This window comes from Phanerochaete carnosa, assembly GCF_000300595.1.
Source record: "Phanerochaete carnosa HHB-10118-sp unplaced genomic scaffold PHACAscaffold_1, whole genome shotgun sequence".
Classification (NCBI taxonomy): Eukaryota; Fungi; Basidiomycota; class Agaricomycetes; order Polyporales; family Phanerochaetaceae; genus Phanerochaete; species Phanerochaete carnosa.
Genome location: NW_006767628.1, coordinates 2,600,052 through 2,619,813, shown reverse-complemented (window position 1 = coordinate 2,619,813; position 19,762 = coordinate 2,600,052). Strand labels below are relative to the sequence as shown.

The 19,762-nt window shown below is 53.5% G+C and overlaps 9 protein-coding genes across 9 annotated transcripts; 2 read left to right on the top strand and 7 right to left on the bottom strand.

Annotated features, from left to right (window-relative positions):
- Positions 1–309: 309 nt before the first annotated feature.
- PHACADRAFT_247060 (uncharacterized protein) lies at positions 310–679 on the bottom strand. Its single transcript, XM_007390242.1, has one exon. The coding sequence runs from the start codon at positions 522–524 to the stop codon at positions 315–317; it is 210 nt and encodes a 69-aa protein (XP_007390304.1). The 5' UTR covers positions 525–679; the 3' UTR covers positions 310–314.
- Positions 680–901: 222 nt separating this feature from the next.
- Positions 902–2,558, bottom strand: PHACADRAFT_247058 (uncharacterized protein). The gene is made up of 2 exons (XM_007390241.1): positions 2,502–2,558; positions 902–2,447 (listed from the first exon to the last, which is right to left on the bottom strand). The coding sequence occupies exon 2, from the start codon at positions 2,256–2,258 to the stop codon at positions 1,239–1,241; it is 1,020 nt and encodes a 339-aa protein (XP_007390303.1). The 5' UTR covers positions 2,259–2,447; positions 2,502–2,558; the 3' UTR covers positions 902–1,238.
- An 852-nt stretch (positions 2,559–3,410) lies between these two features.
- On the top strand, positions 3,411–4,132 carry PHACADRAFT_247057 (uncharacterized protein). The gene is made up of 4 exons (XM_007390240.1): positions 3,411–3,496; positions 3,561–3,672; positions 3,728–3,838; positions 3,898–4,132. Exons 1-4 carry the CDS (start codon positions 3,494–3,496, stop codon positions 3,921–3,923), a joined length of 252 nt encoding a protein of 83 aa, XP_007390302.1. The 5' UTR covers positions 3,411–3,493; the 3' UTR covers positions 3,924–4,132.
- On the bottom strand, positions 4,114–5,801 carry PHACADRAFT_247055 (uncharacterized protein). The gene is made up of 11 exons (XM_007390239.1): positions 5,763–5,801; positions 5,478–5,682; positions 5,405–5,413; positions 5,054–5,350; positions 4,871–4,996; positions 4,786–4,817; positions 4,666–4,735; positions 4,585–4,616; positions 4,495–4,531; positions 4,396–4,443; positions 4,114–4,343 (listed from the first exon to the last, which is right to left on the bottom strand). The coding sequence occupies exons 2-11, from the start codon at positions 5,673–5,675 to the stop codon at positions 4,242–4,244; spliced, it is 951 nt and encodes a 316-aa protein (XP_007390301.1). The 5' UTR covers positions 5,676–5,682; positions 5,763–5,801; the 3' UTR covers positions 4,114–4,241.
- Positions 5,802–5,915: 114 nt separating this feature from the next.
- On the bottom strand, positions 5,916–7,247 carry PHACADRAFT_204003 (uncharacterized protein). The gene is made up of 5 exons (XM_007390238.1): positions 7,105–7,247; positions 6,763–7,056; positions 6,550–6,710; positions 6,478–6,496; positions 5,916–6,426 (listed from the first exon to the last, which is right to left on the bottom strand). The coding sequence occupies exons 1-5, from the start codon at positions 7,223–7,225 to the stop codon at positions 6,062–6,064; spliced, it is 960 nt and encodes a 319-aa protein (XP_007390300.1). The 5' UTR covers positions 7,226–7,247; the 3' UTR covers positions 5,916–6,061.
- Positions 7,248–7,358: 111 nt separating this feature from the next.
- On the bottom strand, positions 7,359–9,652 carry PHACADRAFT_247052 (uncharacterized protein). The gene is made up of 12 exons (XM_007390237.1): positions 9,588–9,652; positions 9,472–9,524; positions 9,349–9,424; positions 9,181–9,298; positions 9,053–9,127; positions 8,891–8,998; positions 8,806–8,836; positions 8,610–8,751; positions 8,459–8,551; positions 8,161–8,410; positions 7,940–8,107; positions 7,359–7,889 (listed from the first exon to the last, which is right to left on the bottom strand). Exons 1-12 carry the CDS (start codon positions 9,633–9,635, stop codon positions 7,426–7,428), a joined length of 1,626 nt encoding a protein of 541 aa, XP_007390299.1. The 5' UTR covers positions 9,636–9,652; the 3' UTR covers positions 7,359–7,425.
- A 1,572-nt stretch (positions 9,653–11,224) lies between these two features.
- PHACADRAFT_189980 (uncharacterized protein) lies at positions 11,225–12,047 on the bottom strand (the record flags this gene model as incomplete). Its single annotated transcript, XM_007390236.1, has 6 exons — positions 11,225–11,314; positions 11,367–11,390; positions 11,441–11,482; positions 11,537–11,623; positions 11,712–11,797; positions 11,858–12,047. The coding sequence occupies 6 exons, from the start codon at positions 12,045–12,047 to the stop codon at positions 11,225–11,227; spliced, it is 519 nt and encodes a 172-aa protein (XP_007390298.1).
- Positions 12,048–12,637: 590 nt separating this feature from the next.
- On the top strand, positions 12,638–14,417 carry PHACADRAFT_247047 (uncharacterized protein). Its single transcript, XM_007390235.1, has 9 exons — positions 12,638–12,698; positions 12,763–12,831; positions 12,886–12,958; positions 13,006–13,105; positions 13,159–13,249; positions 13,302–13,651; positions 13,703–13,942; positions 13,995–14,198; positions 14,256–14,417. The coding sequence occupies exons 1-9, from the start codon at positions 12,660–12,662 to the stop codon at positions 14,341–14,343; spliced, it is 1,254 nt and encodes a 417-aa protein (XP_007390297.1). The 5' UTR covers positions 12,638–12,659; the 3' UTR covers positions 14,344–14,417.
- Positions 14,418–14,854: 437 nt separating this feature from the next.
- On the bottom strand, positions 14,855–19,601 carry PHACADRAFT_155971 (uncharacterized protein; the record flags this gene model as incomplete). The annotated part of the gene is made up of 7 exons (XM_007390234.1): positions 14,855–15,168; positions 15,189–15,531; positions 15,593–17,329; positions 17,382–18,557; positions 18,611–18,741; positions 18,795–19,178; positions 19,235–19,601. The coding sequence occupies 7 exons, from the start codon at positions 19,599–19,601 to the stop codon at positions 14,855–14,857; spliced, it is 4,452 nt and encodes a 1,483-aa protein (XP_007390296.1).
- Positions 19,602–19,762: the final 161 nt, after the last annotated feature.

The window sequence follows — 19,762 nt, the reverse complement described above, 5'->3', positions numbered from 1 at the left end:
AGAGGGAGAAAGGGAGTCGTCGATGCCATAGCAAAATGCTTGTGGAGAGGTGCATCCCAGCAGGTGCGACGCAGAGCCGTGTAGCCGTAATATCCGCGTATATGGCAACTGTCTTGGGGGGAGACAAGACGTCAGTGCTGTCTGCGCGCAGACGTCACTCGCGAAGAGTTGCCCACCTTTACTGAGCAGTCAGTGCTCGGTTTTCATGTAAAATTTTTCCTCCACGCCTGTGCGAGCGATGTGCGTAGTCGCGAGACTGTATCCCTAATACATGAATCGTCCATAATCTTTCTTTCTTGCCTGGGGGAGGGATTCTAACCTTGGGAGCCGCGACTGCTAGCTGATTGCGAGTCCGTCGACGAGTGCGCGGACGGCGCGCCGTTGGACTGGACGCCGTTTTGTCTTGACTGGTTGAGTTCGAGTGAGCGGCGAGCCATGTCCCACTGCCTGCGCGTGTAGGCGGCGAGTTCGCTCGAGTACCGTTGCTTCTCAGCGTCGACGTCGTGGTGGTGGCTTGAGGTCATGATCATTGAGGAGTGGGGGGTGAGGGAGGAGATGCTGAGACGTAGTTTGGAGGAGGAGCTGAGGCCGAGCTAAGGCTTTATAGGTCCGCGCCAATATCGAGGTCTGAGCGAACCCACCCGCGCCTCCTGCTCCCACCATTCACTGGCTTCGGCGGCCAGGAGTGGAATATGACGACATGCCCTTCTATACGAGGCAACTGCAGTATTCCCCTCGATCAACGCCACAAACTTTCGGTCAATTCCGCGAAGACAACTGGTACCTCATTCTCGACCTCCCTCGCCTTATCTTGCGCCCGGTGCGCCCCAAACCTGGCCCTAGCTTCGGGTTGATCTCTCCAAACACACTCCGTCTAACTCCGGTTGTGAAACAACAGCGTCTAGAGCCAAATCCAACTTCGTTGTCAGGTACCTATATATGCGACGAAACACAAGAGAGCAGATGCGTTGCTACATGTACAGTTAGGAAAGCGAAAAAAAATAAAAACGAAACTCCTGAACAGAATGATTACTATGGATTACAGATGCCTATGCTTTGTCAGAACCAAATGTCCCGTGATCTACACAAAATTAAATGCTACATGATGGACCCATGAAAGCGAGCGTAAGGTGACCAAATTGAAACGGCTGTAAGTTAGGGAGCGTGGAGACTTCTCGCCATGAGGTAGGTCGTTTCTGGGTCGTGAAGGTCCATGGGTGGGCCATCGAGGACTCGCTTCATGCGCGAATGGAGCGCCAGGTCTCCGCCGTGGAGCCGTTGGCTTTGCGCTGGGCGGCGGACGCGGCGAGGCCGGACAGCTTCGCGTTCGGCTTGGACGCCGCGCCAAGCATGACGCCCCCGGTCAGCACGGTCGTCTTGCCCCCGTCATAGTTCGTGACCTCGGTCCTGGTCTTGTCGATGTAGACGCGCGACTGGCGCGCACGCTCACGGCGGGAGAGCTTCAACCCCGACTTCGAGTCGGGTGAGGTGGAGCAGTGGGAGACAGTCGTGGTGGAACCGTATGAGTCAGTGGAGCCGTAAGAGGAGAATGAGAAGGCGGAGCTTGATGAGCATGAACTCGAACGCGAGTGCGACGAAGACGCGGACATGATGGACACAGGTGAGGAGGAAGTGGAACGAGGAGGTGGGATTGCGGGGAACTCGCTTGAGGTCGGAGTAATCCAGGTAGGTTCACGAACCTCGTCCGCGATCATCGCAAACAACTCGTCATCGTCATCGGCCTCGCAGATGATCTGCTGAGCAAGAGTCTTGCCAGCGACAGCCAGGGCACGGGCCTGAGCCTGAGCCTTGAGCTGAACCTGCAAAGCCTCCTCCGAGACACCCTTGCGCTTCACCTCGACAACCTTCTCCCTCCAGATCGTGAAGACCTTGCCATGCTCGCAGTGAGCGTAGTGGATGGAGACGTTACCCGGGTCAATGAACAGGTCGAACTCGAGGCCACCCAAGGTAGCGATCCATTTCGACCAGTCAATACCTGCGGACTTGCAGGCGTTGTAGATAGAGCGAGGGGGAGCGCAGGCGGGTGACAGAGTGAGGCAGCGACGACCAGAGCCCTTAACAGGGTCGTGAGGAGCCCACGAAGACTGGAACTGGGCAGTAAGGTTCTGGTCGAGTGCAAGCTGGAGCTTGATAATAGTCGTGGCGGGGTAGACAGTGATGAGGTGGCGAGTGAGCCAAGTGATGGCTTGCGCAAGGGCGACGGAGAGAGTGCCAAAGGTGGTGGTGGAAGCAGCCATGCTGATCGTGTGAAGATTAAAGAATGTTGTTGGGGTTATAGAGTAATAGGCGAGCTGATGCGAAGATATATCGGCCTGCGATAGATATGCGGAGTGTGGCGACGCGCTAAACGTAAGGGCGTGTGATGGAGCGTGCGGTAATGCGAGAGGCAGCGAAGGGCGAGGATGTGCAGATCGTAAACAAACAATCTAGGCGAGGTATGTCAGATGCATCCGCAACCGCCGACACGAGGTCACACTCACCTAACAAGAGCTGGCTTGGAATAACCGTAACCGAGACAGAGAAGTGACTGCAGGAACTCAATTCCGGTGAGTGGGGAGACGGAGACGGAACCAGAGAGTACTTATAAACATGTCCTAAGCACTATGGGCGTTTGCGTAAGACAATGAACGGGACCCAGCCCTTAGGACGTCTCCAGGTGAAAACAAAAGAGTCTGGCACAATGGCCGCCTACGACGCCAGACTTGCCTAAACGGGACAATACCCCTGGGCGGAAGCCACGCGGTAGACGCTTCCCTGCGGTCGTTGCCAGCCCCGCCTCCCGCCAAAGCAGAACAATAACAATTGCGCTTGTGAACCGCACTCGGCGCGCATTGTTTTGCGTGTTCAAGACGACAATAACACCGTCTGCCGACACGGAATGAAGAATGATGAGTGTCTGACACACTCACAGTTAACGTCAATTGTTACTGGCTTTGAAACGACCCTTTACTCATACAACACCCTGCCAAGCATCCGTCAACCTAGAGAACTACGGTGCTCCTTCCCATTCCGAATAAAACGGAGATCCATCCTTCAGTCAGTTCACTCAGATGCGGATTCGTCTGAGCACCGCCGGCCAATGCTGCTTCTTCTCCCCGTGCAAACTCCGTGATTTTGCTTGCGATACGCTTCATAGGCGAAGCCAGAGAGATTGGAGTAAAGTGAGGCGGGACTTCTACGATGATTCGGGCTTTACAGCTGCGCGAGTGACATCTAGCAGATGGTCGTTCAGCGTGCTCACTGAGTAAACTGAACCCGGCTGCGATGGTCTTTCGCGAGTCAAGAGTCTACGGTGCCGTCGTATCGGAAGTTGCCGAGCAATGAAAACTCCGCTGAGCAAGGGGCCAGGATTGCTCCCTGATTCCCTCGCGCGACCACCAGGGCCTTAGCCTCGTCGAAAAGAGCTCAGTCGTTCGCTTCAAAGGCTCACCAAAGTTCGCTTTCCGCACAGTCGAACCTACCTTCACAAAAAATGGTGTGTGTTTTCCCGAGCCCTTGAAGGGACATTCGGCGGTCGCTTACAGTTTCGCAATCCACAGACTCTCGCCGTCGATCTCCTTAACCCCTCTGCTGGTGCTGAGGCCCGAAGACACAAGCTCAAACGTTTGGTGCAGTCGCCCAATTCTTACTTCATGGACGTCAAGTGCCCAGGTGCGCGTTCCTCGGCGTGCTCGCCACAGAACTTTCTTCTGATATTATTTGTCAGGCTGCTTCGCGATCACCACCGTCTTCTCACACGCGCAAACCGTCGTCCTCTGCGGTGCCTGCACAAGTGTGCTCTGCCAGCCGACTGGTGGTAAGGCGAGATTGACTGAGGGTGAGTGGTAAGCGCGTTTTCGCCGTGCTCACACGACTGAGTGTCTCGCCTCGTTTCAGGAAGCTCATACCGTCGGAAGAACTAAATTATTCTACCACGACGCATGTACTCTCTTTGTAATTGCATATCTTGCTGTGCATCGGCATTCCATGTTCCGCCATCTCGCATGCATGGATATCTCTGACCCACCATAGAGCTGAAGCCTTGTCCCTTTCATTAAACCTTATGTATGTATATCCTGAACTCTAAAGTTGTGGCCGCGGAGAAGAACCAAGAGTCTTTGTCCGCCTGCAGCGCCCCCAAGAGTGTTGCCATCGCGCCGTCCAACAAACGTCATGAGGTTTTCAAAGCGGCCCGAATTAAGACAGTATCTATATTGGATAGTATGTAAGTATTCAGCAGCTTAAAGCTTCGGCTTCGAAGGCTTAGAAGGGTCTCGGATATCAGCTCGAACTACTCCCTCCTGCGTCATTACAGCAACCAGCTTCCCCTCCCGAGTGTACATCTGCAAGATTGACCTGGTTAATAAGATTTGTTATTCCTATGGAAATACATACCCGTCCATGGGCAACACCTCGGCCTGAGCATACACTAGGGGAATGAATCTTCACGGGTAAATTAGCAAATTGACTGTGTTGCACAGCGGGCGTGCTTACGACGTAGAGCAGCCAGTTACCACAGTCGAAATCGTCACTGCAAGTGTGTTGGCGAGATCTGTGCATCATCAGTCACGGGAGGTAGCTCACTTGTAGAAAAATATAGAATGGTCCAGCGATGACTAAGGGACATAAATTAGCAGGAAGTCGACTGTGCATCGGACACCATACCATCATCCCTAGCTTCTGACGACCGGATTTAAGCGAATCCAAACCCGCGGTGCTTCGCGCAGCTCCGATGCTATAGAAATCTTGAGTCGCGTGCCCGTTAGGGATGACAGAGTTACTGACAAGTGGGAATCCGAGATGTAGCTCAGAATGCACTACATTCAGTTCGTTAGCAGCTGGGAGAGATGCACATCCGCCAGTTTCACACCTTCTGGAAGGCTTTACCGCATTGCGGCATTCCATTGACCTTGAACCAGTACAGCCAGTACGTAGGACCATCGTCTGAGGAACGAACACCAGCTCTCTTGATACTCAAGAAGCTTTGACGGCGTTCCTGCAGGGATTCGTCAGTTCGGCACACCTAATAGGCAGGCTGAACCAGGACACTCACATCGACGTATGACTGAAGATAATTCCTCACTCCAGGACGCAAATCCGGGGCCTTTAGAAGACGTTCATTGTGCTCGTACACGAACTCGCACTGGTCAGGACTGGGCACGTCCGGCGGAGGGGGCTGCTGCGCGACGACTTGCCATGGCTCCGGCCGCTGGAAAGAGCAGAGCATGATGAAGATGGTCTTCCCATTTTGCTGTGCCCTAACTGCACGGGTGGCATAAGAGCGGCCCTCCCGGACTCGGTCTACATGGTAAAGGATGGGAGTGGGAGCCGCACTCAGGAGGAAGTAGCACTGGCGATCTCAATGAGCGATTGGGTCCGGATAGTAGGTGGTATGTTTGCTCACATGAAAAGACTACACGTATGCGAGTGCTTAGCATGACTTATGCACATCGCGGCCAAGCACGTCAAGGACGTACATGAAGTGCGTATTCCGGAGCGACACAGTTCCCGGCAGCGACCAGAGCTTGGGAGATGACCTGCCCGCCGAACACACCTCTGGCGCGACGAGGGACCCATAAGTGCTTCGAACGATACAAGTTCACGTCCAGCCGCTCGACCTCGAGTGCATCCGAGGGATTCGAACTTTCCATTTGGTAGCTAGGGAGATCACCCATTCCGTAACTGCGCAGGGCCCCATGTTAGTCTAAGTCACAGTCTGTCCGAGTCCGATTTTGATAGGCGCTTGGGGTAGCGGTACTCACATGTTACCTGAAGCTTGGAGAGTAGATGGAGGTGTCAACGCCAACGTCCAGCCTTTGCCACCGAAGCTAGGGCTGGGCACGGAGTTTCTTATACGTCGTCGCTGAGCGCTGAGCAGCGAGCCATGGGTGAGCCGAGCGCTAGCTTGGCAGATAGCCGGTGCGCCGTCCTGGGCGGTCGAAATGTGATTCACTATCGGAAAGTCATTTTCCGCGGGACCAAGTAAGTAGTGCGGGACAGTTGATACATATGTGCAGAATTAGTGGTATACAATGATGAAAACAAATATATCAATGAGTCTCTAAAGCTCTTCGATGTCTATCGTGAAGCCGCACTCATGACAGATCTGTTTGCTGTTACCGTCTGCATCTCGCTCGACCTGGCCAAATACATGCTTATGCTCAGCATCCTTCCGCCTTTGCCAGACAGTCTCTCTGGTTCGACGCCGCAGCTCTCTGAGGCCTTCCTCGAACTTCTTGTTCCGCTTTTTCCTCTTCTCGGTGACCCTTCGTTCATACTCAGCATCCAGTGCCTCTGGAGAGCCCCATTTCTTCCAGGCGAAGTCCTCTACTTGATACCGAAGGAAGAGCATCATGTTTGCGAATGTCGACTTGTGGGGATTGGCTTTGAGCATATGTGGCATAAGTTCTTGGTCGCGCAATTCAGCTGGGAAGAGTCTCAGTCTAGGCACACGCTCAGAATAACTAATAGACGCACGATCTGTGAGAAGATAGTCCTGCATGTGAATGTTAGCAGCAAGCATCTGAATTCATGGATAAAGCGCCATACCTCCTTGCATTCCGTCTTCGTAAGCAGACTGTACTTCTCCGGCTTCTCGTTCTTGCATGTGTTACACACCAAACAGCCGAAGATTTTCTTGAACTGCTGGTCTACATCCATAGAACCGCATTCTTTGCATTTAGGGTTGAGGTTCTTATTCAAGAAGACAGCTAGATACAGTCAGCGGACAGAATAGGTGAGCGAAAGAACAGCAGGACTCACGAGGCTCTGACGCTTGCTGTGCCCTCTGCCGCTCACGCTCTTTCTCCTTTGCTAGTAGTTGCTCATCGACTTCTTTATCGTCCTCGACGAGGAAACCACCCTTCGAGTTCACCATCTTTGATAGGTCATACTCGAAGTACTTTCCCAGACGTGAGTCACGTCTGAGCTTTGCCTCTGCCTTTGGCGCGGTCGGTGAGCCAGAGCTAGCAGGGATGACCTCCAACGGCCGCTTGTTATTTGCATTAGTCGACGACGCAGTTATACTTTGTTCACGCTCCCTTTGTTTTGCCTTGGCTGGCGTGCGATGAGCACAAGCTCGTATGCGGTGTCTGCGCTGCGTACCTCTCAGCCGGTTGATCTCAATCCTCTTGATTTGTTCGGGGGTCAGCTCAAGGTTCGATGGCCCTGCTCTGGGTGGCGGCGTGGAAAGCCTAGTGCTTGACCCGACCTCGAACTCGACCATGGCGGAAGCAAGTGACAGTTCGGTGTGAAGCTTTGTAAGCGCCTTAGCGCGGCGCGTCGCGCTAATTAGGTCGCGTGCACTTCCTCCCACGACTAAGGGTAGTATTATGGAAGGCTCGTCGGAAGCCACACACGAGAGAACAAGCATGAGATAGGTAGTATACAGATTAAGTACGACAAAACACCCGAGAAGAAAAGAAATTAGCTCGGAGGAGCGGATGCAGGAGGGTCCACGGCCATCGCGTGATCTCCCGAGTCCGCCGGTCTACTCTCCTTTGCCTGAGGCTGAGGCTGAGGCCCAGTCGGTTTCACGACAACGGTTTCATCGTCGTCGACATCCATAGAAGATGCCGCAGACGATACAGCTGGAGCAGATGAGACAGGCATCGCCGCGGTGGGCCCAAGACCGTGGGTGGATCCAGTAGTCATGATGCCAACAGCAGCACCAAATCTCCGACCCGTGGTCGGGCCAACGCTGTCCTTCTCTCTGTGGCTGGCGTGGTCGCGACGATCGTCTTCGCCCTCGTCATCAGAATCGGACAGCTCGCCATCGGCCTGTCTTCGTGAGTCGAGGAGGCGTTGAGGTCGTCGCATGTTGGGTGGAATTAGGTCCTCATCTTCATTCGGGTCATCCATTTGGGCATCGAGGGGACCTCGAGGGATATCTAGAACTGGAGTTGGAAAACGTTTCGTCCTGAATGCGGAAGAGACATACCTGACATTTGGACGCTAGGGGGACCGCCGACATGCCGAAGATGGTCAAGAACAATTCCCTTCACTCGGTCCAAGTACCCCCGGGTATTCATGTCCTCCATATTCGATGACTTGACGTCGAGCTGATAGTCGGGCCCAAAGTACTCATAGTACTCATTAATTGGAATATCTGATTTGTCTTTCGTCAGCGTGTGATCGTGTTGTACTCGGATTGTATTGTACCTGAGCCGAGCTCAACGCCGGCAGCGAGGCCAGTCTCGTATGCCCATGCCCTACTGACATTGCGCATTGTGTACCCGCCGCCACCAAGCATGAGCAATGGTTTGCCGAAAGACTTGACGAATTTGACGCAGTCGGCGTGCCCTCGCATGGACACATTGAAGCAACCAAGCTTGTCCCCCGAAAGCGAATCCGTACCGCATTGAAGGACAATGGCACCCGGATCGTAAGTCTCCATGACTTTCTGGATTACCTGCAAGGTATTGGTAAGCGGCTCCACAACGAAGAATGGAAGCAATACAGGTTCGAAGACGCTTTTGTAGTTCTCGTCGGACAGACCATCTCGCAAGGGGAAGTTCAAGGCGTAGTACTTTCCTTTCCCAATGCCTACGTCCTGTATCGACAAACGCCTCAGTTCTCTCCACATGCCATCTTGGCTTAGTTGAACGTACGCGTAGCTCGCCAGTTCCGGGGAAATACTCTCCGTATTTGTGGAAACTAACGGTCATGACTCGGTCAGTAGTGTAGAAAGCTTCCTCTACACCGTCGCCGTGATGAACGTCGATGTCGATGTATAGGACACGGGGATGGTATCTATGTGAACACTCTGAGCATACACAGACCATCATTCCATTGATGTATGCTTACCGAAGCAATTCTAAAATTCCAAGGACAATGTCTGTAACCAAGGTAAGCCACGTGATGACTTGAATAACCGGACAGTATACTACACCATTTACATAGCAAAAGCCACTGGCCTCGCTTTTCTTGGCATGGTGCAAGCCACCAGCCCAATTGATGGCGATATCGCACTTGTCTCTACTTAGCCTTGCGGCACCCTCTGAGGCACAGTAACTGAGCTAGGCACTAAACCTATGTGTGGGAACATACTAACCCATTGATCCGCCAGCAGAGATGGCGCAGTAATCGAAGAGACCATCAAACACGGGACAGTCGTCGCCGACATTGTCTATTCATGAAGTGAGAACAATGTGCAAATGAAGACCGTGACGGGCAACTCACACTTGTGCTGTTCCTTGACGAACGAGTTCATGTTGACAGGAGTTATGCGACTAAGGAAGTCAACATAATCATCGGAGTGAAATTGGGTCATCTCCCTCTTAGTCGCAGGTTTCGCTCGCTAGAATCAGTTAGAATAGTGTGACCCCCGAAACTTTCGGAGGTGCTTACGAATATCTCCATTTTCTTGTAGAGGCCGTAATTCATTACCAGGGAGTGACACATCCGTATACGAGTGGGCTTCATCCTAAGAAGGAAATTAGAACGCGCTCAAAGACACAGCTATTGGCTTACGGATGCCCAGGACCATAGTGGAAGCCACTAACATCCGAATCGAAGAAGTAGCACTACAAACCAGGACGGGTGAGTTGGCACTACGAGGCAGATAACGGCAGGGAAAAATTGCGTACTACGCGCTTCTTCTGCTCGCCCTCGAGAGGGGTCATTTCGCCACCCATGTTGCCCCTGTGAGCGGAGAGAGAAAAGTGCAGCACGCAGCCTAACAATGGCCGTGGGACGACAGGTTGTTTTGGGAAGTAGATCACGGACACAACCGCTTTGGACCACGTGGATATGTTTGGCAAAGGCCTCTGAAAGTAACAAATGACGTCGCCGCCGCTGACCGCCGACTACCACCATGCCCGTCATCGACCTGAATCCTTTCCTGGAGGCGCGGCCCCCGCCATCGTTGGAGCAACAATTAAGAACGGAGGGAATGCGGTACGAGTACAACAAGATACTGGAGTTATCCCTGTTCCTCCACTCCTGCGCACTTTCGTCCATCAGCCGGTAATTGACCTCGAGGCGATAAAAGCTTTCTGCAGGTATGCAGAGGCTCTTCCAGATGAAAGCGCCGAAAAAGCTGCCATCATCACGAATGCTCATCGGATGCGTATGGTTTGTCAAACATTGTCATAAACGTATTCGAGAGCTTCTCCAAACACCCGAACATTGTCCCCGCGGCGTTGCTATCATGGTTTTATGTTGACTGGTACGATGCCTGGCCTTCTGGCCTTTCTGTTGAACATATTCGAACCTTGGAGAAGAAGTATCCAAAGGATCACGGTCCTGTGTTGCATTTGAGTGAGCGGCATTTTCGTTTGTATCGTATATTGGTCACAATATCACGATAGAACCCTCATCGTGGAAGGCCAAATACTCAGTCAAGCACAACGGCAGTACTTATGGTCGCTTTGATCACCTGCACTGTCGAAGGGCGGCCCAATGGATTGTCAAGCTATATAAAAAATAGGCATTGAAGTACGATCCTCTTGCAATCTTCAATCGGCTCCGCTGACATACGTTCACGTAGAATCAATGATTCAGACAGTGAAGATGAGGAAGAAAGTGTTGAACTTGATCTGCTAGCGGATGATCCTGCAGAAGCAGCATCCGTTGTCTCTCTGCAGCCACAGGCAGATGAGCAACAAGGCACTCGGTCGCAGAGCATATCTGGCTCGACACCTACCCGGTCCATCAGAGAAGAGGATACGGGCATTGAGTCCGCAAACAATGTCAACTGTAGCGGTTCTGCTGAAGCTCAAGTCGAGGGAACCGTAGACGAAGAAGGCGTCGTCGAGCCGAAAGCCAAGGAGAAGGTCTGTAGCTTATGGTGATATAACCCTTGGGCTTGATTGCTAATGGGTACTAAACAGTGCAAGGTGTGCGACCACACGTAGACGCTAATCAATGTACCATTGTTGTTCTGCCGTAACAGCGCTCCGGGAATCCCTCTGTCGCCACAACGGTACATCTTCCTCGGTTCATTGTAGAACCTCGCTGATATACGTCAGAGCAAGCGTCCACGCCGCCATCTCGTTCCCTATGCCAAGGGCGCATTGCAGACATAACATGTACGTTGTCATACACAAGCTGTAAATCCCAATAACCTCTCATTCATTTTGAGGTCAAAATCGCTCTGATAAGTGGCTTTCACTTGTTTGCATGGAGCTGGTTTGTCGTTGCATAAGGGCACCCCGGGAATACAGATGACGAAAGAATTGAGGCTCAAACATGTAGAGTAGTGCACGAATGGGACATGGCCGAATCAACATTTTGCCCTCCCCAAAGGTGCTTCGGCGCCTTGATGTACGAGCGTACTCGGGGCAAAGCCAAATGACTCGTCCAGACGAATGCCCTTCGCGGGTGTGTGAGCTGGAAGCGCGAGTGCGATAGAAAAGTAAGCATACCAGCTCTCCGCAGATGACGCGAACCTGTACACTGTTAAGCGAACATTATGTTGTGCACAGGATTTCATGCTTACCATGGACCAGTGATGCACAGCGTGCAATGCGCCAAACCAGAGCTGAGGATGCATTTCATGAGACGTAGTTATCAAAGACAATCTAGCCTGACTCACTTCCCGACCGAACGTGGACTGCATCGTTTGTGGGTATGGTGTCACGGCATTCAGGGTGACCGGTTGGTCCATGTTCACTTTTCGGTACTACCTGCTCCAGCCGGGCGATGCATTCCGTCAGTGCATCATGTGCCGCCCGCCTACTGGTTTCCATAGGTCGATTCCGAGACCTCACGTCGTAGTTGAGGGTATACGGAGGCTGCGACTCCATGGAATCTATGAGGAGCCAAAAGTGATCACGAGCGTGGCGAAGGTGCTTTCCTTGAGAAGGCAGAAAGTGCTAGTTAGTTTCGACATGACATGGAAGTTGCCGCCACGTACCTATTGTAGACCCAGGCATGTATTGAGAGTGAATAGTAAGCTGGTCGTCTGACATGAGGTCATTATCAACCAGGTCCACCGCCTGCTGAAGAACGACTCGCGATACTTCCAACAAGCGTTGCAGGGGAGCGTCTTCAACTGGGCAGGCGGCTCCTGTCGAGTCCAGATGGGCTAGAACGGCGATAGGCATCTTGGGGGATTACTGCAGGGGGTAACAAACTGGTGGACACGAAAGTGGTGGCTTATATGTAAGATGCAATAGAGCTCCAGGCGGACTTGACAGTGACAGTTCGAGTCGGAGTGTGGGATGTGGCAAGGCTTTACTCCAAATAAACGTGATCGGACAGTCGGTGCACGCGTAAGATGCGAGGTAAACATCTTCAGACAGACCCTAAGGCGTATCCTGAAAGCAAGGCAAACCCGGAGTAAATACAGCAGGGCTCGAAGGGGCCATGTACACGAGGATATAACGAGGAAATGATGTCGGTCTGCAAAATTTCCAGCGACATGTAGGACGTTGCAAGACCATAGAGGCCGGAACTCAAAGCGACACACCCCTCTCCCAGAAGTTTTCCACAGCCTTGTTCTCAACATGGCCGGGTGAGAGACTGGAAGAGCACGAGTTTCTCTGCAACCGTCGTCGTCCCTCTGGGTATAAGGAGACAAGAAAACGATAAATTACCTCTTATATTTTTAGTAGGACCAGCTTACATAAGCGAAGTGTCCGGTCTATATCCACTCTCGAACGCGAGCTTTATTTCTTCCTCACTCTCCGAGACAACACATCGGTCGGATAATCGAAATGCTCTCTGCACTGAGAAAAGCTAGCTTGGTCTCTCGCGTATGTTTTCAAGTGCACTTGGATCGCGCGTAGAACGATGACCTCACCTTTCGCGTCGAATTAGGCCTTCTCTGCTGGCCAGAAACGCTTTTTGTCCATTCATGAATACCAATCCGTTCAGCTTTTGAACTCTGTGAATACAGCTCTACGTATCCATATCTAAAGACTTGATTAACGGCACTTTCAGTACAGCATACCCACCCCGAAAGGCATACCCGCAAGGACTGTAGATGAAGCATACAACGCTGCGAAAGAATTGAGTGAGTCTCACCGCCTCGGCGCGTTGTTTCTGCTAATGTTTGTACAGGCAGCACTGGCAGTGTCATAAAAGCTCAAGTTCTCGCTGGCGGTCGTGGAAAGGGGACGTTTGATAATGGTTTACAGGGTGGTGTCCACATTGTCCAGAAGTGCGTAGCAGCTGTCTCGGCAACACTCGGAAACTGACAAAAGCGCGCCCCAGCCCGGAGCAAGCGAAGGAGCTTGCGAGTAAGATGCTCGGTGCAAAGCTGATCACCAAGCAAACTGGTGCTCAAGGCCGCATCTGCAATACTGTGAGTTCCACTGCGGCGTTAGACAACTTTGCTCCGCTGAGCGTGACTTCAGGTTATGCTCGCGGAACGCCGCGACGCGAAGCATGAATACTACGTTGCTATCCTCAACGACCGTGGCGTCGGGGGCCCCGTCCTCGTTGCGTCTGCTCAGGGAGGTATGAATATCGAGGAAGTCGCTGCTAAAGACCCGTCAGCCATCATTACCACCCCCATCGACTTCGACAAGGGTCTCAGCAAGCGAGAGGCTCTCGATATCGCGAAGAAGCTTGGCTTCAAGAGCGAGGGCGCGCAGTCCGAGGCCGCTGACATCTTTATTAACCTCTACAAGGTCTACAAGGATAAGGACGCGACACAGATTGAAATCAACCCTCTTGGTGAGACCGCTGACGGCCATGTTCTTTGGTAAGTCGCTCTTTCAATAACCGAAGGGCGCATATATCTACATGTTTATAGCATGGATGCCAAGTTCGGGTTCGACGATAACGCTGAGTTCCGCCAGAAGGATGTCTTTGCCTTGCGGGATATTACCCAAGAGGAGCCCTCAGAAGTAGAAGCTCAAAAGGCTAACCTCAACTTTATCAAGCTCGATGGTAGCATTGGATGCTTAGTGAATGGTGCTGGTCTCGCTATGGCGACCATGGACGTCTTGGCGCTTCACGGCGGCAACCCCGCCAACTTCCTTGATGTTGGAGGGTAAGCATTCTGGCCCACCTGTCCACTTTCAATCACTGGAGTCGTTCTGCAGAGGTGCTACCCCCGAGACTGTCAAGAAGGCATTCGAGATTCTCAGCGCTGACCCCAAGGTCAAGAGCATCTTCATCAATATCTTCGGCGGCATCATGCGCTGCGATTACATTGCTGAGGGTGTCATCAACGCTGCAAAGGAGCTGAACATGAATATTCCTCTCGTCGTCCGTCTGAAGGGTACCAAAGAGGCTGAAGCCAAGGCGTAGGTTTATTTCTCAGTTCGGGCCTCATCCATCGCTTACGATAATTGCCCGCACAGGATGATCAAAGAGTCCGGTCTTAAGATTGATGCCCACGACAGCCTCGACGAGGCGGCCGAGCAGGCCGTCGCCTTCGCGCAAGCATAATACCCCATGTTGTTAGCTATTTTGCAGACGATTGTATACTGCGCTAGACTAGTTGCAAGCTTCCCTCTCATTCACATCAGATATCGTGAAGCAAAGCGAATTAGCATGGTAAACATGACAACAAGATACAGTGCGACGGGGTATCACAAACATAAATGGCTACAAGCAAATGCAGGGATTCGAAAAGAGCTACAGACGGGCCATCATCTACCACGGCGTCCGTGCGTATGAACTTGGCGTGACGGCATATGCGGAAGGAGGCTGGGGACCAAACGAAGACGGCTGCTGCATCATGCCGTTGTAACTGCCGCGCGAATGCTCAGGTGCTCGACCTTGGGTGGCTGGCCCCGAGTAGGGTGTTCCCGGAGGCGGCATGTGGGGCATAGCTGGCATCATCACCGGGCTAGTGGCGTACATGGGATGATGTGCTGGCTGCGCTTGCGGCGGGACAGGAGACATCATCGACACGCCTGGAGGCCTGTGCTGCACGCTATTGGGTTGCGATGGCCCATTACCCTGTATACCAGGCGGAGGTGGGGCGTACATCGGCATGGCGCCAGGTGGCGGGTAAGGCATGAGCTGCGGGCCATACGGAGAGGCGACGGGGCGCATCATCCCAGGCGGGCCATTCGGCAGCGGTGGCATTGCTACCCACATTGGAGGTGGATAATGAGGCGACGACGCAAGCATAGATCGCGGTACAGGGCTGGTGGCCATGGCAGGCGGGTAAAGTGTCGGGCTTGGCGAACTCATCATCGATGGTGGATAACCAGGGTACGCTCGCATCCCTAAAGGCATTGTATGCGGCGGGGCCTGGCGGGAGGGCTGATGGTTTGTAGAAACGCTGCTCGCCTTAGCCGAAGACGACTGGTTCGCAGAGGAGTTGGGTACTTGCTGGAACGCACGAGCGACGTCTTGAGAGGACATGCGCGATGGAGCATTCACGATTGGCGGCGCCTGGGTGCTAGGTTCGTTTAGCTTTGTTTCAGGTGCTGTGAAAGACACTGCAGCCAGGTCGTTTGCTAGGTCATCCAACAGATTCTGCGAAGGACTCTCCGTCTTGTTAGACTTCGATGACCAAATTGCCTTCACCTGCTCTTGAATAGCATCACTCGATGAGGGTTCTTTGGTGAGATCCCGTGCCGGCGCCCATGGGGAGCTGATCTTCGATGTCTTCGTGGCAGTAACCTGCAAGGCGTACACTTGATCAGACCTATGATAAGGGACTCAGGCCACCACCATCTCTTACCTCCACGTTGCGTTCCGAATATGCCACGAGCGCCGTACTCTCAGCGGACTGAGGTGCGGGTGTGGCCATTACTGCCAACTCCATTCGTGATCTATCTGCGGCAGACAACTCGTCTTCAAGCTCACTGCTGACAATGAACTTGACAGCCGCAGAAGGAGAGGAATTCGCTGTTTCGATACGCGAGTCACGGTAGAATGCGACACCCGAACCGTTGGGGACCTTCGCCGGCGCTTTTGCCTTCGTAGGAGGCACACTAACAGTCGGCGACGAGGCTGAGACTTCTGCCGGGGTGTGCGATGGCTCAGGCGGTGGTGACCGGCTCACAGTGTCAAGCCCATTCACATGCACCGTCTCGTTCGTTTCTTTCCCCTTTAAAGGCAATGGACCAGTTCTACGCCAGGTTGATACTCCATCTGCTTCTCCGCGACGGCCGAAAGCTCCGGACTCAGCGGACTTCGGCGGACAAATTGGTGTCGGTAGGTTAACAATCAAGCCGTTCTCCGTGACTCGCGCTCTGGAAGGCTTTGGCAGAGATATACGGTACTCGGGGCGTCCCTTGACGAAAGATGGCCTCGGAAACAGAAGTTCATTCATGTTGAACGCACGCTTACCACCTTCACGGGGAGGTATCAGCGACAAAATGTCGAGCCTTATGTACTGGCGAGAGTCGAACGCGCGAAGTCGCCGGAAATGGATGGGCTCCCGTATGGAGGAGATCTGTGGCAACTTGACCGCGTAGTGGTTCCAAGCAGGCTTGGGTGACGACGGCGGCTCATAACCAGTGACATCGAACGTCTCATGAGGAAAACCTTCGTCTGGTCCATGTTGTGGAGATTGCTCAGAGGGAGATGAGCGAAGGCGAAGAGCAGGTGGCAACCACTTGTGGTTCGGGGCAGGTTTGTGCATTCCATCGAGTGCGCCTTTGATGCGCGCCATGGTGTCATTCAGAGCAGACATCGGAGCCTCGCGGTACGAGGGTGTCGAAGGCGACTTCAATGCGGCATGGTGTTGCACAGGATGATATTGCCCGTGCTCCCTAGGCTGACGATCCCGCTCCTCGAGATGCAGGTGACCTGGCCTGTGGTACGGTGCAGTCGGATTTGCATGGTACAATGTTGGTGAGATATCGAGCGTAAGTCTCTCTGGCGACCGTTCAAGCTGAGTCGTGAGATGCTCGCGCACAGGCGATACCTTCCTTCTCCAAGGACCCTCGTCGGCCTTTGAGGGCGGTAGTGGTGCCACTTTCGGCGGCGAAGGCTCGGTATCGTAGAAGAAGTCGGCGGCAGAAGGCCTTGTAGGCTTATGAGACGGTAGCAAAGCAGCAGCTTCTGGCTGTGCCTCAGAGACCTCAGGAAATTCAACTCCAATAAGCTTTCCGTGCTCATTGAAGTCGACAACCTCGACGTCACCACCGCCCACATCCACAGAGAACGAGTCGATCTGTTCGAAAAGGGGCAGCGAGGCAGGCGGCGGCGGCTGGGACGGTGGCACCACGGGAGACTGAACGGGCTTTCGCCATGTTTCCGCTTCGGCAGCAGGGGAGAGAGGGGTCACCATAGAAAGACGACGCTCTGAGCCTGGACGCAATGACCCTTTCGAGGACGGCGGTCTGCCGAATAATGTCCTGGGTTGTGCGGGAGGCACTAAAGGGGACATCTCTAGTGGCTTCGACAAATGTGCCTCAGATGACTGTTCTAGTACGACCGACCGAACAGCATCCTCGATGATGGCAACAGCCTACGCGGTTCATCAGCACACGAGTAAGCCTTAAATGAACCACAAGACAAACCTGCGCTTCTACTGCCTTGCTCTGCTCCACCTTCTTCTCTTCTTCAGCTGCCTTCAATTTAGCCTCAATCTCAGCCGCCTTCTTCCGCGCCCTTTCCCTCTCCTTCTCACGCTCCTCTTCCTCCTGCTGGCGACGAAGCCTCGCACGCTCAGCCGCACTGTGCATAGCTTGCTTCCTCGCCTCCTCAAGATCCATGATCGGAGGCTGTAAAGAAGCCTCAGGGACGACAGGAGAGACTGCGACGGCAGAGGCGTGAGAGGCTTGTGGCGACGTCGCAGAGGCAGAAGGGCCGTGGCTAATAGATGACGCCGTAGACAAGCGACGCGATCTTCCAGATGCCGAGGGTGTTCTCCACATATCGGCCGGCGGGTGGGCCCCAGACAGATGAGGCGGAAGCTGCCTCCCGTCCCTAACCTCTTGACCTAAAGACGGTGGCGGCGGGCCCATATTCGAGGACCGGCGTGGACGATCTGGCATTCCTATTGGTGGTGGCATACCGGGAGCATGGTGAAAATCTCTCGAGCGATTGTAGTCTGGCCGACCGCTGAAGGTGCCGTCTCGCTTTGCGAAATCCCGGTCCCGGAAGCGGCTACCATCAGGAGGGCCATGAGACCCTGGGCCATCGCCAAAGATGCGCGAACGCATAGGTGCCTCGTCTACAGGTGGTCCTGTATGTCCATTGTGAGGCTTCTGTAACAATTGTATGCCGGAATGTGGTGGCGCATCCCGACCACCTCTGAACTCCGGAGGAGGACCTGCATCAGATCGGCTACCTCGGCGACCGAAGTAGGAGTCGCGTGGAGGACCAGGGAGCCTGCTGCTGGCATATGAAGAATATGGTTCGAGCCTGTTCGACCTCTCGTTGAATAGCTGTCGTGAGGACTCTTGAGGCGAATGCAAAGACTGTGACGAAGTCGCTGATGGTGATAACAATGGCTGATTATTGCGCTCATGGGCGAACCCATTGCGCGATCTGGGCCAGCTCCGATCGAAGTCATCTGCGAAGCGTTCCTCTTTACTCACAGGCAGATTATGACTTTCTGGCTGTTTCTCCGACAGTCCGCTAGCCTTCTGAATTTCTTCTGGAGGGGGCGACTTCGCCTGAGGAATGGTATACTGACGCCCGTCGTCGAATTCAATGACTTCATCCAAAAAGTTATTGTCGTCACCTTCATCCTAATTGGCACTATGAGCTCATTGGCGGTGAAAAAAATATGAGGAACACGCACCTCGTCCCAGTGATGTACATTTGGCCCCAAGTGCACTCCACGGAAAGCATCTGCTTCTGCCGCCAACACCTGCTTCTGAGCAGCCGCTACTTCTGCTATTTGCTTCTTCTCAACGAGTTTCGTCGATTGCACTGCGTTGACAAGGTTTAGATCTGAGGCCAATTATCTTTGATTGAACTCGAACCTTGGGCTACCTCAGCCGCTGTCGGAAATTCGTTCTGAACACTATCCGGCCGCGGGGCGGATACAACCGTGGTCGGAGTACTCCTCCAAGCTGGCTTGTTAGTCCCATCTTTGCGAAGCACTGCAGGAGAATCTGCTGTACGAGGCTGTGGTTGAATGACTTTGCCTGTTGGCACGGGTAGGGGAGCGCCGTGACCGGTAGCAGGCGTAGTGGCAGGAGTGGGCTTTGCACTTGAACTGACCGCCGGAGTAGCAGCAATCGACGAGCTTGTTGATGACGGGCGTGACCAGCCTGGACCCGTCGTTGATGATCTTGGCGTATCCGCAGTTAATTTCGCAGTGACAAGCTTTGAATGTGAAGGCGTTGTTTGGAGAGCAGGCTTCTCTTCACGTAAAAGATATTTCAGACGCATATGTTGAGTGACAATATGAAGGACGCACGGATGGAGCTCGCGGTCTTGATGGCACTCGACGTGGCTGGTGCATGACTCGTGCTAGCAAGCTGAGAGTTCTTCTCCAGGAACCGCTTGTTAATGTCGACATGCGTGAAACGTTTCGGATGGGGCATGCTGAGAATCGGTGCAGAGGTTGTGCCTGAGCTTCCACGGAGCGGCACTAAACCTGATCCTGGAGACGGCAAGGCGGGTGTAGAACCTCGACTCGACGGCTTGCTTGCCACCGCTGTGGCCTGTCTGGCGTCTGCAGCCTTGCTGGCCGACCCGCCATCATTAACCACCCCCTGCGCTGCATTGGCATCCTCCACCTCCTTCAGATGCTCTGCCGTATCTTGAACTTCAGTTTCGGCCATAGACGCGTCCCCGGACGCTGCGTGCGGACGATGCGTAGTGATGCGCACGACTCGGTCGCGGTGGTCGTTGCGTAAACCGGAATGGTTTGATGCAAACCTGGTATAGGAGGTTAGAGTCAAAAAGAGCGAGATGAGTTTGAGGGGCACGCACCTGAAAGAGT

Coding starts and splice junctions, on each gene's coding strand:
- PHACADRAFT_247047 (XM_007390235.1), top strand. CDS start 12,660: ATGCTCTCTGCACTGAGAAAAGCTAGCTTGGTCTCTCGC. Junction 12,699..12,762: donor AAGCTAGCTTGGTCTCTCGC/GTATGTTTTCAA, acceptor GCGTCGAATTAG/GCCTTCTCTGCTGGCCAGAA. Junction 13,943..13,994: donor AACTTCCTTGATGTTGGAGG/GTAAGCATTCTG, acceptor GTCGTTCTGCAG/AGGTGCTACCCCCGAGACTG.
- PHACADRAFT_204003 (XM_007390238.1), bottom strand. CDS start 7,225: ATGGTCGAGTTCGAGGTCGGGTCAAGCACTAGGCTTTCCACGCCGCCA. Junction 7,057..7,104: donor TGAGATCAACCGGCTGAGAG/GTACGCAGCGCA, acceptor ATCGCACGCCAG/CCAAGGCAAAACAAAGGGAG. Junction 6,711..6,762: donor ACAGCAAGCGTCAGAGCCTC/GTGAGTCCTGCT, acceptor GACTGTATCTAG/CTGTCTTCTTGAATAAGAAC.
- PHACADRAFT_247060 (XM_007390242.1), bottom strand. CDS start 524: ATGACCTCAAGCCACCACCACGACGTCGACGCTGAGAAGCAACGGTAC.
- PHACADRAFT_247055 (XM_007390239.1), bottom strand. CDS start 5,675: ATGGGTGATCTCCCTAGCTACCAAATGGAAAGTTCGAATCCCTCGGAT. Junction 4,818..4,870: donor GCGGTAAAGCCTTCCAGAAG/GTGTGAAACTGG, acceptor AACTGAATGTAG/TGCATTCTGAGCTACATCTC. Junction 4,736..4,785: donor TACATCTCGGATTCCCACTT/GTCAGTAACTCT, acceptor AGATTTCTATAG/CATCGGAGCTGCGCGAAGCA.
- PHACADRAFT_247057 (XM_007390240.1), top strand. Junction 3,673..3,727: donor CATGGACGTCAAGTGCCCAG/GTGCGCGTTCCT, acceptor ATTATTTGTCAG/GCTGCTTCGCGATCACCACC. Junction 3,839..3,897: donor TAAGGCGAGATTGACTGAGG/GTGAGTGGTAAG, acceptor GCCTCGTTTCAG/GAAGCTCATACCGTCGGAAG.
- PHACADRAFT_247052 (XM_007390237.1), bottom strand. CDS start 9,635: ATGGGTGGCGAAATGACCCCTCTCGAGGGCGAGCAGAAGAAGCGCGTA. Junction 8,837..8,890: donor TGGCTTTTGCTATGTAAATG/GTGTAGTATACT, acceptor CCTTGGTTACAG/ACATTGTCCTTGGAATTTTA. Junction 8,552..8,609: donor CCGGAACTGGCGAGCTACGC/GTACGTTCAACT, acceptor TTGTCGATACAG/GACGTAGGCATTGGGAAAGG.
- PHACADRAFT_247058 (XM_007390241.1), bottom strand. CDS start 2,258: ATGGCTGCTTCCACCACCACCTTTGGCACTCTCTCCGTCGCCCTTGCG.